At 41.8% G+C, this 17,132-nt stretch overlaps 2 protein-coding genes and 1 long non-coding RNA gene across 9 annotated transcripts in view; 2 read left to right on the top strand and 1 right to left on the bottom strand.

Moving 5' to 3' along the window:
• Positions 1–3,468, top strand: part of LOC133480187 (transmembrane protease serine 6-like) — a 29,968-nt gene extending 26,500 nt beyond the window's left edge. For all 4 annotated transcript variants that reach the window (XM_061777943.1, XM_061777939.1, XM_061777940.1 and 1 more), the window contains one exon: positions 13–3,468. In XM_061777943.1, coding sequence (XP_061633927.1) covers positions 13–177 — 165 coding nt within the window. In that variant the 3' untranslated portion in view covers positions 178–3,468. The remainder of the gene's footprint in view (positions 1–12) is intronic.
• LOC133480189 (uncharacterized) overlaps positions 1–6,885 on the bottom strand; it is a 20,277-nt gene extending 13,392 nt beyond the window's left edge. For 3 of the 4 annotated variants that reach the window (XR_009789210.1, XR_009789211.1, XR_009789212.1), the window contains exon 1: positions 6,625–6,885. This is a non-coding gene — a long non-coding RNA (uncharacterized LOC133480189). The remainder of the gene's footprint in view (positions 1–6,624) is intronic. The other variant, XR_009789209.1, reaches the window with a different exon arrangement.
• ethe1 (ETHE1 persulfide dioxygenase) lies at positions 5,968–17,132 on the top strand. Its single transcript, XM_061777944.1, has 7 exons — positions 5,968–6,355; positions 8,790–8,934; positions 9,008–9,156; positions 9,432–9,561; positions 11,886–11,975; positions 12,049–12,165; positions 13,361–17,132. The coding sequence occupies exons 1-7, from the start codon at positions 6,146–6,148 to the stop codon at positions 13,405–13,407; spliced, it is 888 nt and encodes a 295-aa protein (XP_061633928.1). The 5' UTR covers positions 5,968–6,145; the 3' UTR covers positions 13,408–17,132.

Genomic DNA, 17,132 nt, shown 5'->3' with positions numbered 1-17,132 from the left:
ATCTGATTTTAGGGTGACAGCGGGGGTCCCCTGGTGTGTGAGACAGCCCGAGGGGAGTGGAAGCTGGCGGGGGTCGTGAGCTGGGGTGAGGGCTGTGGACGCCCCAATAAGCCAGGAGTGTACAGCCGTGTCACCCAACTGATCAACTGGGTGGGACAACATCTGGAGGTGCAGTGAAACAAGCAAACTCGCGGTTCAAACAGCTATCTGCTGTTTTTGTGTTCAGGCCAAGCAATAAAATTATTGCTTTAGAACCATCTAATGGAAGCTTGGTGTTGTTGTTTGGTTTAAGTTATTGTTTTTTTTTTGTTTTTTTTTTCTCGATGTTTGAGATATTCTGTTTTGTTGGCAGTCCATGAATGCACCTTGTGCAACATCAAAAGTAAAAGCGAAAGTATGTTTCTGCTTCTTTCCCAGCTTCTAAAAGTCAACTTTGCAGTAAAAATTTAAAGTGGCACTAAGCAGGCCCATAAAATGGCATGTAAATTCAAATTGGACACACCACAGAGAAGAGTAATGTTTGAATTAATTTGAATTAATAAAAAATAAATCAGGGCCGCACGGTGGACGACTGGTTAGCACATCTGCCTCACAGTTCTGCAATTAGATCTCAAGCAGGCACAATATTTGTGGCTTAAAATCCATAAATAACAGCTATTCAAAAATGTCCCCATTGTTTTCGTGCAAATAATTACAAGTACTTTCGGAAAATATTCACATTTATTCATTATTATCTTGTTGCAAATCATATGAGCAGTTTGAAATTCATCCATCCATCCATTTTCTGAGCCGCTTCTCCTCACTAGGGTCGCGGGCGTGCTGGAGCCTATCCCAGCTGTCATCGGGCAGGAGGCGGGGTACACCCTGAACTGGTTGCCAGCCAATCGCAGGGCACATCGAAACAAACAACCATTCGCACTCACAGTCATGCCTACGGGCAATTTAGAGTCTCCAATTAATGCATGTTTTTGGGATGTGGGAGGAAACCGGAGTCCCCGGAGAAAACCCACGCAGGCACGGGGAGAACATGCAAACTCCACACAGGGGGGGACGGGGATTGAACCCCGCACCTCAGAACTGTGAGGCTGACGCTCTAACCAGTCGGCCACCGTGCCGCCCAGTTTGAAATTTTGAACCAAAAATTATTTCAACAGTATTATGAATCGGTGAGCGTGCACCATTCAGTTATGCATCCTTTGTAAATGTATACATACAAATTTAAGTTGTGGCAGTGCATGGAAAAAAAACAAACCAACAAACCAACCTCTTTTGAAGTGAAGCTTTTGACTGAAATTTTGTAATATTCAATGTCTCAAAACATATCTAGAGGAGGTATTTATTTTCACAGTGTGAACATGGTACACCATTTTATATTAGTGTGCTCCTGAGAGTTGGCATTGGGCCTTCAAAAGTGCATCAATGTCATTTAAGTGTTGTCAGTGCACCTTACATAGATTGGCTCCGCAAAAGACATTGCGCGTCGCCATCATGTACAGTATATTTGAATCCAAAAGCTAGTTTATTTTTAGCCTTGTCGTGTGTCTTTTGACTTAATAATGTAAATAGCTGATCACCACTCAAGTTATATAAAAAAAAAAACGTTGGCTGTGTGGGACAGACAACACGTCTGAGACAGACAACACGTACTGCCTGGATCAGACTACAAGACAAATTTGGTCTTTCACGATTGCACTATGTCAGACTACTGCAATAAAATCTTGTATTCTGATACCACTGCATCCCATCTTTTACGATCACTGGGCTTTATCTATGTTATCTATCTTTATAACTCAAACGCGACCAGATACACTTGTTACAATGGTGACGACAACAACAATGGCTCGTGCCATGTGTATTATAAGAACAAAATGGGAAAAAAACATGTGGTGGTGGTCACCAGTGCACGGGACGAGACGTTCTTTTAAGGATCGCTTTCGGTATGTTCACGTACTTTTATTAAGATACGGCTCGCAAGCAGCCAACAAAACGTTATGTAGCCTAGAAAGCTAGTGCTAGCACTAAGGGTTGTACGTAAACATGCCGGGGTTCTGTCGAATCATGCTCTAAAGTTTCGGTGTGTATGAAGTAATTTAATTACAGTAAGTTAGCACCCATTATTTATTTTATGTTGTAATGTTGGTTTGACCTGACTGATTAGAATACATGACCTGACTAGAGAATACTTTTGAAGATACTCAGTATACAGTACACAAGTATATACAGTAAATGAACAAGTCATTTAAATAGACACATTCCTCCATCTTGTGATCGTATCGGTGATCAGTTATTGTTTTTTTAAACTCGCTGATCGGCCCCAAAAATCCTGATCGTGTGAAGCCTAGTTGTCTCTGGTGAAAGTTTACAAAACTATCCATTGTAAAAAAAAAAAATGCGCACTGGAGATTCGACTGGCGGTGTTGATGTTCAGCTTGCCATCCGTGTGTGTCTTTAAAAAGTCAATCCATCGCTTTTATATTTACTCATTTTTGGGGAGCTTAAAAAAACGTCACCGAGCTGTTATGTACATTGAGGCATCCAGTGAAGACGCATTTTCAGGGTGTAGCCATCGTTAGCTTGCTAACTGCACACTGGAGTGGAAAATGGGGTTTTCTATGGAAGCTAAGCACAGCTAACGAAATGACGTCACGTTGTCCTTATATAGTGGGGGAGGGAACTCGTGCAAGAAAGTCACTCCGTGATGTCACGGGGGCTGTGTTTTAACCCCGCCCACAAAATAAAGAAAATTTAAATGGTGAAAAAGATGGTTAAGCTATATCTCAACACTATATTGTGATGTCTTTGCATGTTTTTCCAGCAGTTATCTTCAAACATATTTAATGTATTTAGAAACAAAACACAGATATCTGCTTAGAGTCCCTTTAACTGTATTCCCTAACATTTATCATTGTGTGTAAATTCCAGAAAGTGAGTTTATTGACTTAACACTGTTTCTGTAAAGTGCTAGTGTATTTGTGTAGTGTTTGTTTACCCATGTGTGATGTCACGTCAGCTTGTACTAGTGTGTTATTTATAGTAGGCCAGTATGCTGGCTAATACTATTAATACTTTACTTGTCCTTGTGTTATAGTAGGCCAGTATGCTGGCTAATACTATTAATACTTTACTTGTCCTTGTGTTAGTGTTCATTCATTCATCTTCCGTTCCGCTTATCCTCACTAGGGTTACCAAATATAGTTTATGTACCATGTGTTCATGATTGTGTATATTGAGTTGATACTTCATGGTGCTTGTCTGCATTTTAAGTGTTTTGGCACCATCTGTTGGCATCTATACATAATTACAAACTTCTTTTTGGTGGGCTTCAATTATTGTCAGATTTTAGGTCTCTAATCCCCGCAAATAGTGGGAATTCACTCTATTGAGAAACCACTATTGTTAGCCAAAAAGGACTTCTCACTCTTTGATAAGGTTAACACTGTAAAATCAAACTTAATAAAACAAAGCTAAAGTAAACTACTCACCCTTTGAAGACATCGCTTTTGAACCCCTGCTAGACCACCTGAAGTTTGCCCACTGAGCAAACACTTCTGTGGATGACGCAGTCAACATGGGACTGCAGATCATCCTAGAACACCTGCATGGTGCAAGGACCTACGCAAGGATCCTGTTCGTGGACTTCAGCTCTGCGTTCAACACCATCATTCCCAAACTACTCTCCTCCAAGCTTGTCCAGCTCAGCGTCTCACATGCCATCTGCCGGTGGATTCACAGCTTCCTGACGGGCAGGAAACAGCAGGTGTCATCCACACGCACCATCAGCACCGGGCCCCCACGGATGCGTCCTCTCGCCGCGATTCTTCACTCTCTACACAAACTGCACCCAGCTGTCAAACTCCTGAATTTGCAGATGACACCACAGCCATAGACCTCATCAAAGACGGTGAAGATTCTGCGTATCGACAGGAAGTGGAGCGGCTGGAGTTTTGGTGTGGACGACACAACCTGGAGCTGAACGCGCTCAAGACTGTAGAGATGATCGTGGACTTCAGGAGGCGTCCTTCGCCACAGCTACCCCTCACACTGTCCAACTGCCCTATGTCAACCTTTGAGACCTTCAAGTTCCTGGGAACTAGTCTCTCAGGACCTGAAGTGGGAGACCAACATCAATTCCATCATCAAAATGACCCAGCAGAGGATGTACTTCCTGCAGCTTCTGAGGAAGTACAGCCTGCCACAGGAGCTGTTTAAGTAGTTCTACAAAGCAGTCATTGAATCAGTCCTATGTTCAACGATCACAGTCTGGTTTGGTGCAGCTACAAAAAAGGACAAACTCTGACTGCAACGGACAGTCAGGACTGCCAGAAAAATCGTCGGTACCCCCCTACCCACTCTTGAGGACTTGCACGCAGCCAGAACCAAGGTAAGAGCGAGCAATGTCCTCTTGGAACGTCAACATCCTTGTCAACACCTCTTCCAGCTACTTCCCTCAGGTAAGCGCTATCGAACAATGCAAACCAAAACCAACAGACATTCCAACAGCTTCTTCCCTCCTGCCATTCTTAAACAGTTGATTTACAATTCCATTGTAAAATGCTACCAATTTCGCACATCTCTGTTGAAAAACTACTACATCATTCGCGCACTAACAGTAGTAGTCTCATCTGTTGTTGACCAAGATTGGCCACTCATGTGCTTGAGAACTATCTGCACCATTTGCATAATTGTCACTGTTCCAGATTATCGGACTACGAGTCACTTTAAACTGCTTAAATTTCTTGAAGACTGCACCATATGCACAATTGTCACTGTACCATATTATCGCACTATTAGTCACCTCTAACCGCTCTAAAATGTTTGAGGACTCTGCATCATTGGCACAATTGTCATTGTATCAGCATTACCACATTACTGGTAACCTTTCATTGCTCAATGACTCCATAGTGTGTTTGTATGTCCTAAAAGTATATTTTGTCACAATGGCTGTCTGTTGTCGTACTAGTGGGGCTCCAACTACTGGCGACAAATTCCTTGTGTGTTTTTGACATACTTGTCAAATAAAGATGATTCTGTTTCTGCTTCTACTGAGCGCTGTAAAATATATAAACTGAATGAACCTAAAATAAAGTAAAACTACTCACCTATAGAAGTTAACACTGAACTAAAACTGAGAACAAAAATAGATTTAAAATACTCAGTTAATGCTGTATAATAAGTTAACAATCAAAGTAAAACTTCTCACCCTTTGAAGACACTTGACTAAAGAGAAATTGACCACTTTAAAATCAAACTAAAAGTAGTCACCCTTTGAAGAAGTTACTTCTGTAAAATAAACTGATTGAAACTAAAACAAAGTACAACTACTCACCTTTAGAATAAGCATGGTAAAATAGAAGGTATTAAAATTAAAATGAAGTATAACTACTCAGTTTTAAAACATGGGTTTCAAGAGAAGTTGACAACTTTACAAAAAACTGAATGAAAAAAGTAGAACTACTCTTAAGAAGAAATGGAGTACAAGAATAGACTTCTCAATTGTCAAATAAAGTAAATCAAAACTACTTAGACTTTGAAGAAAAAATATAACTTGATTTAAAACTCAAAGTAAAACTACTCGTCTTTTGAACACACCTGTCATAAGTACTAAGGGAAATTAACCCAGGCTTTGTACTTGTTCTAATACTTTTTATGATTGTATTCGTTTTGCTCATCCACTGATTGTTGCTGTTTTTATTTGCTGTGCCTGGAAGGTAACATTGCGTTTCATGAAAGGATATAAACATTAATTATTATTATAATATATAGATACATATATATATTATTTTTTTTTGTACAGCAAGACCACCTGGAAAACTTTGAAGAGTCCACTACAGCCATAATTGACACTACCACAACCGGGCTGAGGCACAGATGGCATTTATTTTCAAATAAAGGTCTTCTTAAAATGGTGTCTTCATTTGAACTTTACACTCGTTTCACATTACACATTAACACACAAGCTGGCATTAGATTACGTCTGTAAACTGGACCCCGGAGTTAAACTGTATCTATTTACCGATTGTTGATTTTTTTCAGACAACCAGGCAGCCCGCGGTGCCTCCTCTCAGTTTATTGCGACAATCTATACGCCACTTCTCTTCCGTGAGCGACCGTCATAAGCAGGCAAAGGACGGTCGAAGAAACGACAATGTGCACGGTGATAACCAAGGTGACAGCGAACCGACTGTGCCTGGCAGTAACGCTAGGTGGTCTCCGGAGGTACACCGAGGGCTTGAGCGCCTCGGTAGCCGGGGACGGGCGCTTGTGCGCGGGGACGAGAGCCCGCGGCGTCCTGCTAGAAGGGGGGACGACGTACTCATCTGGGACGCAATTGAACGACCGACTCCTCTTCAGACAGGTAACGTTCACTTTAATTAGTTAACTTGTATGACGGTAATGGAATTTGTGGCTCTGTTTGTTCGTTTCGGCTGGCACTAGCGCTGTAGCGTTAGCCTACTAAAATTAGCAGCGCTAGCTGTCGTTCATAGGGTCACAATACGTAAACTACAGTACTCTTTTCCAACACCCCTTTCGCGTCATAATGTTTGTAATGACACAAAATGTTGACAAATAAGGTGACCTAGTTCCGTGGAAAGAGCATTAAAGCTATGTATTATCTTAACTAACCCAGTAATAGCAGGTTCCTCCCATCTTCGCTTATAGAAAAGCAAATGACAAAGACGTCATACAAAACAAGTTCTAAAACATTATTTCCCCAGTAAGTTTTTTTTCTTCAGCATGAACTTGCACCAGTTTCCACAGAAATAATAGAAATAGATAATGTTCTTCTAAAACTGTCCCTTTTGTCAAAACATGCAAACATAATAAAATCGACATTGCAAATGTTCAACAATTTAACATAATAAAATGAGTCGTCTAACTGCATGGATTCAGCTCTTCCCTCCAGCTCTTTCACGCTTGTTTTTTAAATGTAGAGTTGTCCAGGTGAGAAAAACCGACCTTGGCTTGGAAGCTCATACAGTATCCTAGGGTCTAAAGTTTCTAATGTGCATAAATTACCGCCTTTACACTGTAAATTGACACCATGTCTTTGTCGATGTTCAGCAGAACTTACTCCGCTATTGCCTTCCACCGGGCTCCTTGTCATTCAGAACAAAACGTGAAAAACATTAAACTAAAGTCTTTTGTCATAAAAGTCCAATTTGGCAACACTCACTGTGGTTTTACCTCCAATCTGTTCGCAGCCATGTTTTCACTAATTGCATGTCAGCAGGGAACAAACTCAATTTAATTTAAAATTGATGAATTGCATAGCCCTAGTGTAGTTAGAGGTGGTTTCTAATTAGGTTTGGGCATCGTGAATCGAGAACCGATTGGAAACAGGACTAACGTTCCGGTTCTCCTGGAATCGTTCATATTAAAATAAATTGGTTCCCAGTTTCGATGCCTACGGTCCAGTGACCCCAAAAATGAACGTGCCAAAAACCAATGAAGAACACACACGAAGATGTGCTTGTGCTCAACGGCGGTGGCGAACAAAAGTCTTAACTTTGTTAAAATTAATGACCAGTCGTCTCAGTGTAACACTTAAAATAAGATTATATTGTGCAAAGGAGACAAAATTCACAAAAACGTTGTCTCACAGTATCACAAACACTAACCTTGTGCGGTGGGTAGGTAAATAAATCAATGTTTTATAGCATTTGGTTCCATTCAATACACTTTTTCTTGCCTACTAGGTTTACTTTCGCTTTCGAAATTCTCCGGTGTCGTGTGAAGGTACTTTTCGTGCCAAAATGCTGAGTTCCGGTGCGTACCCTTCAAAATAAAAGGCTACAAGCTGAAAACAGGAAGTGTTGGAGAGTTTGTGCCAATTGGCTATTACCCGGGGCCCGATGCCCAAATTAATAAATCTTTGCCAAACTCACCATTGCGTGTTTGTTTTTCTCTGAAAGGGTCACTAATTAAGAAACTCACACAAGATTGCTATTTGTTCCGCTTTTTTACATCAGAGTTCAGTAAAAGTACAGTGTTACAGAATTCTGGGCTGTTTTCTCTCTCTCCCTGAAGCCGACTTCTCACCTGCGCCGCATGGAGACGAAAAAGAGCGCTTTTCTCTCTTAGCCCTTACAATTCGTAGCTGATAATAGACGTGTGGGAGGGCCGAGTCATCCTTGCATGGTTCCATCTTATCCTTGTTCTACGTCCTTCACGTTTATCTGGGTGTCCTCTGACGTCGCCATCCTGTGACAAACAAACCACACAAGCACAGCTCCTCGTGGCCCATGACTCTCTGTCCCCCAGAGATGGGTGTATGTGGTGCATTAAACGTGGGGATGAGTGTGTGTGATGCATTTAAATCTAGTTTTAAGCAAGCAGTACTAAATAAGAAATATATGGACAAAATAACAGAAGTCCAGTTTAAACTTGCACATATAAACTAATTAATGTGATAAAATAGTCGCAATAACAATGCTATATTAAACTTTTAGCTGAAACATTAATTAATGAATATTAAGTCAATTGGGTTAGGTCCGCACACATTGCCGTTCATAGCTTTGATATTGATACTGGTTATTTTAGTCTATGCTGCGGGCTGCTAAGAAAATGGATGTTCATAATTTGGACACCCTTTATGTAAACCATGCAAACTTTTTTGACCCAGCCCCTTAAAAGAATCAGAATCGAGAATCGTTTGGAACCGGAATCGAAATGAGGAACCGGGACCGGAATCGCTCAAATTCGAATGATGCCCAACCCCATGTATAATTGTGAATAACATAAATTTTGTTATGTATTGATAATAACAAACCCCCACTGTGTGTGAGAAGCTGTTTGAATCAGAGAGCAGCACCTACTCATACCTGCTGGCTGACGCCATCACCAAGGACGCCATCCTCATCGACCCCGTACTGGAGACCATCGACAGGGACCTGAAGCTCGTCTGTGAATTGGGCCTTCATCTGAGAGTAGCAGGTCAGTAGGTCAAAATGTTATTATTCAAGCCTTGCGGTGCCTCAGTGTGAATGAACCTCGCCGCGTTTCCAAGTGAACACTCACTGCCACGCGGACCACATCACCAGCACAGGGCTGATGAAGACGAGGCTAGCCGGGTTGAAAAGCGCCATCTCCAAATTAAGCGGTGCCACGGCGGACATCCTGCTGTCTGAGGGAGACAGGATCACCTTTGGAAAACATGTAAGAGAATATGTACTGTAATCTGTTAACTGTCATACAGGGAAGACAGGCAATTAACCACTACTGTAATGTAAAATATTAAAACATAACAGCCTAACTTTGGATCACGTGAGACAAGCATATAGGAAGAAGCTAACGTAGTAGTCTAAATCTTCACTCAGTGTCAAAACAAAAATTAAGAAAATGTATGCATTGTAGGGGTCCCTAACAGTATCCCAACAAAACTCATTCACTAGCACCCCATGGAATCGTCAATTGACTATCACTCCCTACAGTATCTGACGGTGAGAGAAACGCCAGGACACACAGATGGCTGCGTGACGCTGGTGACGCAGGATCAGTGCATGGCGTTCACCGGGGACGCGTTGCTCATACGAGGATGCGGCAGGACAGACTTCCAGCAAGGTAAACGGTTTTTCTCTACTCTCTCTAAACTGTTGGAAAGTTTATAGTGCTAGCTTCACCCTCAGGCTGACAAAATTACAGTAAATACATGCGTCAATACTAGGGTTGGGCATCGTTTGAATTTGAGCGATTCCGGTTCCGGTTCCTTAGTTCGATTCCGGTTCCAAACAATTCTCGATTCCGATTTAGGGGGCTAGGTCAAAAATGTTTGCATGGTTTAAATAAAGGGTGTCCAAATTATGAACATTCATTTTCTTAGCAGCCCGCAGCATAGACTAAAATTAACATTTCACTCGAGGTTCTTTAGAACCATTATCAGTATCAAACCTATGAACCAAAAGGCAATGTGTGTGGAACTAACCCAATTGACTTAATATTGATTAATTGTTTCAGCTAAAAGTTAAATACAGCAGTGCCAGGCACTGCTGCCTAACAGCCAAACCCCCGCCACCCATGACTCTCTGTCCCCCAGAGATGGGTGTATGTGGTGCATTAAACGTGGGGATGAGTGTGTGTGATGCATTCAAAATCCAGGGGGGCAGGCAGGGCAGAGGGGCAGGGCGCACGCTCCGGGAAACAGCACAGATGTGCTGAAACCTGGTCCGACACCCACACCCTCCCGACCCCATACCAGTCCCCAAGGAACCCTTTGATATGTCTTTGTGCGCAGATGTGATTATTAAGAAAGATCTATACAGTGAGTGTGTGCTAAGTGAGTGATTAAGAGGCAAGGCTCCTGCAGGTCAAGCCCATCAGGCCAGAAAACCACCTACGAAGAGGGCTGCCCCACCCAGACCCGCACCACCGACCCCGGGACCTTGGGTTTAAGTCAGGGCTCTAGCTGGGCTATTCAAGAACAGTCATGGAGTTGTTCTGAAGCAACTCCTTTGTTATTTTAGCTGCGTGCTTAGGGTCATTGTCTTCTTTGAAGGTGAACCTTCGCCCCAGTATGAGGTTCTGAGCACTCTGGAGAAGTGTGTGTACATTAATGAGGAAAAAAATGAACATAAATTATTTTAACAAATGGCTGCAATATAACAAAAATATAACAAAGCTACAAGCCTTTTTTATTTTTGGTCAGTAGTGGTTTTCGCCTTGGACCTCTGTCATAAATGACATTTTTTCCCAGTATCGTCCTTATTGTTGAGTTATGAACACCAACCTTAACTGAGGAAAGGGAGGCCTGCAGTTCTTTAGATGTTGTCCTGGGTTTCTTTGTGACCTCCAGGATGAGTCGTTGCTATGCTCTTGGGGTAATTTTTATAAGAAACCAGACCAAGCAGGTTGGAATGGGTGGAGGAACGTGTCAGGTGTGTTTTGTGACAGAAGAGTCTCTGCTAGGATGAAGGGCAAAGTTTATAAAACAGTGGTGAAGCCAGCCATGATGTACACGGATGAGAGACAGTGGCACTGAAGAGACAACAGGAAGCAGACCTGGAGGTGGCAGAAATGAAGATGTTGAGGTTCTCTGTAGGAGTGACCAAGTTGGATAGGATTAGCTATGACCTCATCAGAGGGACAACCAAGGTTAGATATTTTGGAGACAAAGTTAGAGAGCGCAGACTTCGATGGTTTGGACATATTCAGAGGAGAGATAGTGAGTATATTGGTAGAAGGGTGATGCGCTGTGGTGTCCCTAATGTGACAAGCCGAAAGGAAAAAAACAAAATCACTGAACACTGTTATATATTATTTATTGAAAAGTAGTGCAATAAAAATAAAGATCTTTCCCTAGCCATAATCGTGCAGCCCTACATTGTCATGTAATACTGTGAACTGTCCTACTTTCGGGTCACTGATGGTGTAATGGCACACTTGATGGAGTTTGGTGCAGGTAGCATGTGTTCAGTTCCCACTCAGTGACGGTGTGAATGTGAGTGCAAATGGTTGTCTGTGTCTATATGTGCCCTGCAACTGACTGGTGACCAGTTCAGGGTGTAGTCTCCTTTACGCCCGAAGTCACCTGAGATAGGCTCCAGCACCCTGTGACCCTGAACAGGATAAGTGGTGTTGAGAATGGATGGGTGTACTACTGTACTTTATTTTAGTTGTACTCAATGTACTTTATCTTTACACTTCTTAGACAGTTAAGACAAATGATAAAACTTTATAGTTATAATGGTAATAGTTTGAGCCTGTAACCAATAACATAACTTTACATTATTTCCTCTTGGACAGTGTGACTTGAAAGTCATTGTTGGAGGTTTGTGACAATACATACAGGAGAGCCTTTGTTGTTGTAATTTCCGCTTGCAGACACAAGAGAGCAGTAATGAACTTAATGCTTACATTGGTGAACCGTGGACATTTTCTGTCTCCATCAGGTTGCTCCAAGCGGCTCTACAGTTCCGTTTACCACAAGATCTTCACCCTACCCGACCACTGCCTCATTTACCCGGCGCATGACTACCTAGGTGGGCAATATTTGCGTGTCACTTAAGTAACTTCAGCTCAGCACCTAGTGTCTCCTGATGATTAACGTTCCAGGTCAGACAGTGTCCACAGTTGGTGAGGAACGCATGTTAAATCCTCGCTTGACGAAGAGCCTGGAAGAGTTCGTGACAATCATGGACAACCTGAATCTTCCAAAGCCTTCCAAAATAGGTACGAAATCTCCAGTAATATAATCTCAGTCAACCCCCACATCGCCTCAAGCGGGTTACACGCATACCGATTTTTGAAATGCAAGAGACCCCACACATGATGGAAAAAAAAATCTGTGTCTTTACTGTTCTTCTAGTGGTTTACTCCAGATGACCAATACATCAAACAACACACAACACTGTCTGTTGTAGAACCTGTGAAAAGCAGTATGGTGCCACAGGGCATTCAGACTGATGGAAAATATAAAGAAGAATGAGGAGTTGTAGTAGCAGTACTAGTAGTTGTAGATTAAGAAGAAATACAAAATGCTAAGATAACTGTTTGCGTCTCTGGTAACCGTATTTGTGATTGTAAAGTCGTCTCCTTGTCATTTTTTTTTTGTGGTGAATGACTTTTGAGACCGGTCCCACAAACACGTAATACAATTAGTTGCTCCTCTATTTGTGTCTGGCAACAGCTAAAGCGAGCTTCCTGATTGGCTATCATTCCGTCACAATCCCAGTGTCAGTGGTTTGGGCCAGCTCTGTGTTGACCACACATAAGCATTTGCTGTCGTGTATTTTGGACAGCTTTAACATTTATGATAGTTTTGGATCAGATTTAGGAGGGGGAAAAATCACTATTAATACACCCTACACCTAAGTTATACATTATATTATTATATATTATATTAATATATGGCGACACAATGGGCGACTGGTTAGCACATCTGCCTTACAGTTCTGAGGACCTGGGTGCAAATCCGGCCTCGCCTGTGTGGAGTTTGCATGTTCTCCCCGTGCCTGTGTGGGTTTTCTCCAGGTACTCCGGTTTCCTCCCACATCCCCAAAACATGCATGGTAGGTTAATTGAAGACTCTAAATTGCCCGTAGGTGTGAATGTGAGTGCGAATGGTTGTTTGTTTATATGTGCCCTGCGATTGGTTGGCGACCAGTTTAGGGTGTACCCCGCCTCCTGCCCGATGATAGCTGGGATTGTCTCCAACACAACCACGACCCTAGTGAGGATAAGCGGCATGGGAAATGAATTAATATTATATATATCATATTGGCCTAGATGATTTTTTTAGAGACATTCAACAATCAGGCCTTTGCTGACTTCGATCGGAAGTGAGGAAAAATATTCAAATTCGGCCTGATGGTCTCTGTGTACTGTAACCCGCTTTATCTCTTAAGCTGCTCTTTTCTCCTTGCAGATATTTCAGTGCCTGCGAATCTGGTCTGCGGAGTTCATCACATTTGAACACCCTGCACAAGAGTGGACTTAAATCAAAAGTATTCCAAATTGTTTATTGTAGCATACCCCCCCCCGAATGAAGGATCGCACTTCACTGATGAATTTTCAGGTTTAATGGCAGCAAGCCATCAACTTCACCGTAAGAGCTTGGGAATACACAAAAAACAAGGTGTAAACTAAAAGGCATACTCTTCGAGCCATCTATCTTAACTCACTTGGGGTTATTTACACACACACACATATATATTATATATATACATAGAGAGAGAGAGAGTGTCATGTGCTACCAGCTTATTTTATTGTAAATTTGCTCTATTGGAAAGCATGTGCTATGTAACCACATTTTGAACTGTCACATTTGCATTGGGAATCACTGAGGTCCATGTTTCTATTGCATAAGTTGAAAACATTGACTAAACTATGAGTCAACTCTCTTAACAACACGCCTGCACTGCCTGTAAGACAGGTTTCCCCCCCCCCCCTCTTCAAACCATTGTTAAAGAGGAGTGTCAGCCCTTGACACATACCAACAACATAGCAACTTCTGGCCATCATATAATTTAATATTCATCCTAATTACCTTCAGTTCATCTTCTCATGTTAGAATGAATATTAAGTGAAGTGCTGCCATTTTCGGTTGGTACTATACTGGATGCATACATCCATCCATTTTCTGAGCCGCTTCTCCTCACTAGGGTCGCGGGCGTGCCGGAGCCTATCCCAGCTATCATCGGGCAGGAGGCGGGGTACACCCCGAACTGGTTGCCAGCCAATCGTAGGGCACATACAAACAAACAACCATTCACACTCACATTCACACCTACGGGCAATTTAGAGTTGTCAATTAACCTACCATGCATGTTTTGGGGATGTGGGAGGAAACCGGAGTGCCCGGAGAAAACCCACGCAGGCACGGGGAGAACATGCAAACTCCACACAGGCGGGGACGGGGATTGAACCTCGGACCTCAGAACTGTGAGGCAGACACTCTCACCTGTCGTCCACCGTGCCGCCTGGATGCATACAGTACATGATATTAATACAATATGAGCAATTGTAAAAAAAAAAAAAAAAAAAAAAAGTAAAACTAGTCACCCAAACTGTCATACAATTACAGTGGTGCCGTGAGGTACAAATTTAATTCATTCCGTGACCATGCCCATAACTCAAAACACTTGTATCGCAAGTCATATTACCATTCAAATGAATATAAATCCCATTATTTTGTTTCTTGCTTCCCCTGAAAAAACAACCAAAATGTTAGAATATGTTTTTAATAAGGCAAATAGCACTCTATAATATTGCACTTTATAAGAATACATAGTAATAATAATGCAGTTAAATAGAATGTAAAGATTTAAACAGTTTGTACATCATGATTAATTTATTGCGGCTCCTTCTGGTGTGCCCGATTAGCCACCAGGGACAGTATAATACAGTCATGTGGACACAAACGAATAGGCCTGTCACAATAATTACTATATCGACTTATTGTTCGATAAATAAAATGGACACGATAGTTTTTCCGGACTCGATAAATTATCATTTTTGTGGTAAGCCGGTGTGCGGATCACACAGTGTGCTGACAGAGTGGGACGGCTGTGTCATTAACTGTTAGTGGGCTTATGGAATGCTGGTGTACCGGTACACTCTTGCCGGTGTTGGCTCTGTCCAATACTCCACAGCCTTGCTCCATGTGCAATGCCTAGATTCAGACGACAGAGAAACAGAGAAACTTCAGGGGAAAGTTAACTGTTTTTGTGTTCGCGAGCTAACGAGTAGCCTGCGAGCTAACGAGTTCAGAAGATAAACAGCTCGTTCCACCGCAGCGATGTCATTTAAAACATCAGAGCTTTCGCTCCGAGTTGTTGTGTGTGTGTTCGTCCCCAATTAACATACACGGGGACGTTAACTATTTACTAAGCATAACTTTACTGGCACATGTTATTCAGCCAATAGTTGACTACAGCGAACGTCAGTGTACATTTGACTGACGGGTGAAGGGCTCATCTTTAGCGGACCAACCACACAGTAGCTGGGAGACTTTATGTCATTCTGATTGAAATCATTTTAAGATGTCTGATCAACTGTTTATATGTGAGGGGATCTATTCTGATCTGGTGTATACATGTGCACTACTCGGAACAGTATCCCTTCTGTGGATGACATCACACAAACACATTATTCATTGTGTTACAGCTGTCCCTTGCAACACTTTAGACAACTTCACAGTCCAGTACAGCTCCTCATTGTCTTCTTCTAACCCATAACCTGAAGATATACAGCATGTCCGTCTGTCCTATTAACCTGGCCAGTAGGCGTGAGCTGTCCCATTACCCATCTGCCAAGCCGCGTTTCTTTTTTCACACCCGCTTAGGCTGCCAGCCACTCTCTCCCACGCCAGCCGCCTGTCACTGGAAGCAATTTATAACGCTATAAGCTCATTCAGACACAGCTGTAAAGGAGGCCAGCCTGGGTGCTAAAGTCCTTGCAGTCAAGAGATCAGATTTTTGCCCCAATGGATGTTAAAGAAGTCTACTATAGGCTACTTTTAGCTTGGAATTATCACTAAACAACATTGGCTTGTGGCTTACAGTGAATGTCTAAAACCAGAGGTGGGTAGTAACGTGCTACATTTACTCAAGTAACATTTTCCATAAACTGTACTTGTCAGAGTACTTTGAAGGCACCATATTTATTTTACTTGAGTATTTATGTGACGAAGGAATGATACTTTTACTCCGTTACAATGATCGAAATGCCGATCGCTACTTTTATTTATTCATTCTTGCATGTGCGCATCTATTTTTAGACTCAATCTTCGACTTCTGCATAGGGTGTCTGTTGCGCCAATCAAACAGGATCACCAATGTCAAAGACTCCAATTCATCAATCAGATGACACAAGGCAGTCACATGACCACGCACATACCCTTCGCGAGCAAATCAATCATGACTCATTTTGGAGGAAAAAAAACAGCCGCGCGACAGTTTATTTTACAGACTCCCAAAAAAACCAACAGCTTTACCATGCAACTCTTAAATTGTGACTGCTCAAACTTGGATATTTCAGCCCACTTCTAACTTGAAAAAACACCTTGCGGTGTTTAGCACTATCCCTATGGTGTTGCACACACGATCACTAAGTCTGGTCAGCAAACAGCTTCTAAATTAATTCATTTAAACGAATAAAGCAAATAATGTTTCTGTAGGGCCCATTGTATGTGTTTTTGGACAGTTAAATATTGAAATGGTGGCAGGTGTGTGTCGACTCATATATTGTTTATTTTATTTCATTTTATTTGATGTTCATGTTCTGATTTAAAAAAAGAAAAAAAATCAGAAGTTACTCACAAGTTACTCTTTACTTGAGTAGTTTTTTCATTGCGTACATTCTTACTCTTACTCAAGTAAATGTTTGGATGATTACTTTTCACTTTTAGTTGAGTCATATTATTCTAAAGTAACAGTACTCTTACCTGAGTACAATATTTGGCTACTCTACCTACCTCTGTCTAAAAAATAGTGGTATTTTAATCCTTACTGGAGTCTGACACTACATCTTTTATATTTTTAGTCTGTACATACATCCTGAAGAGAATAAAGGCTTCCCTCTAATAAGAAACAATAGGCAATAGCAATAGGGAATTACGGTGTTTGATACTACGTCTTTCATGTTTTTAGTCTGTACATACGTCCTGAAGAGAATAAACGCTTCCCCATAATAAGAAA

The sequence above is a fragment of the Phyllopteryx taeniolatus genome, chromosome 6, assembly GCF_024500385.1.
Source record: "Phyllopteryx taeniolatus isolate TA_2022b chromosome 6, UOR_Ptae_1.2, whole genome shotgun sequence".
NCBI lineage: Eukaryota > Metazoa > Chordata > Actinopteri > Syngnathiformes > Syngnathidae > Phyllopteryx > Phyllopteryx taeniolatus.
This window is presented reverse-complemented; position numbering and strand designations above follow the sequence as displayed.

What these genes read in the sequence shown, in the direction of transcription:
- ethe1 (XM_061777944.1), top strand. Translation starts at nt 6,146, where the DNA reads ATGTGCACGGTGATAACCAAGGTGACAGCGAACCGACTGTGCCTGGCA. An exon ending in ACCGACTCCTCTTCAGACAG is followed by an intron (nt 6,356 to 8,789) that starts GTAACGTTCACT and finishes GTGTGTGAGAAG; the next exon opens with CTGTTTGAATCAGAGAGCAG. An exon ending in TCCAAAGCCTTCCAAAATAG is followed by an intron (nt 12,166 to 13,360) that starts GTACGAAATCTC and finishes TTCTCCTTGCAG; the next exon opens with ATATTTCAGTGCCTGCGAAT.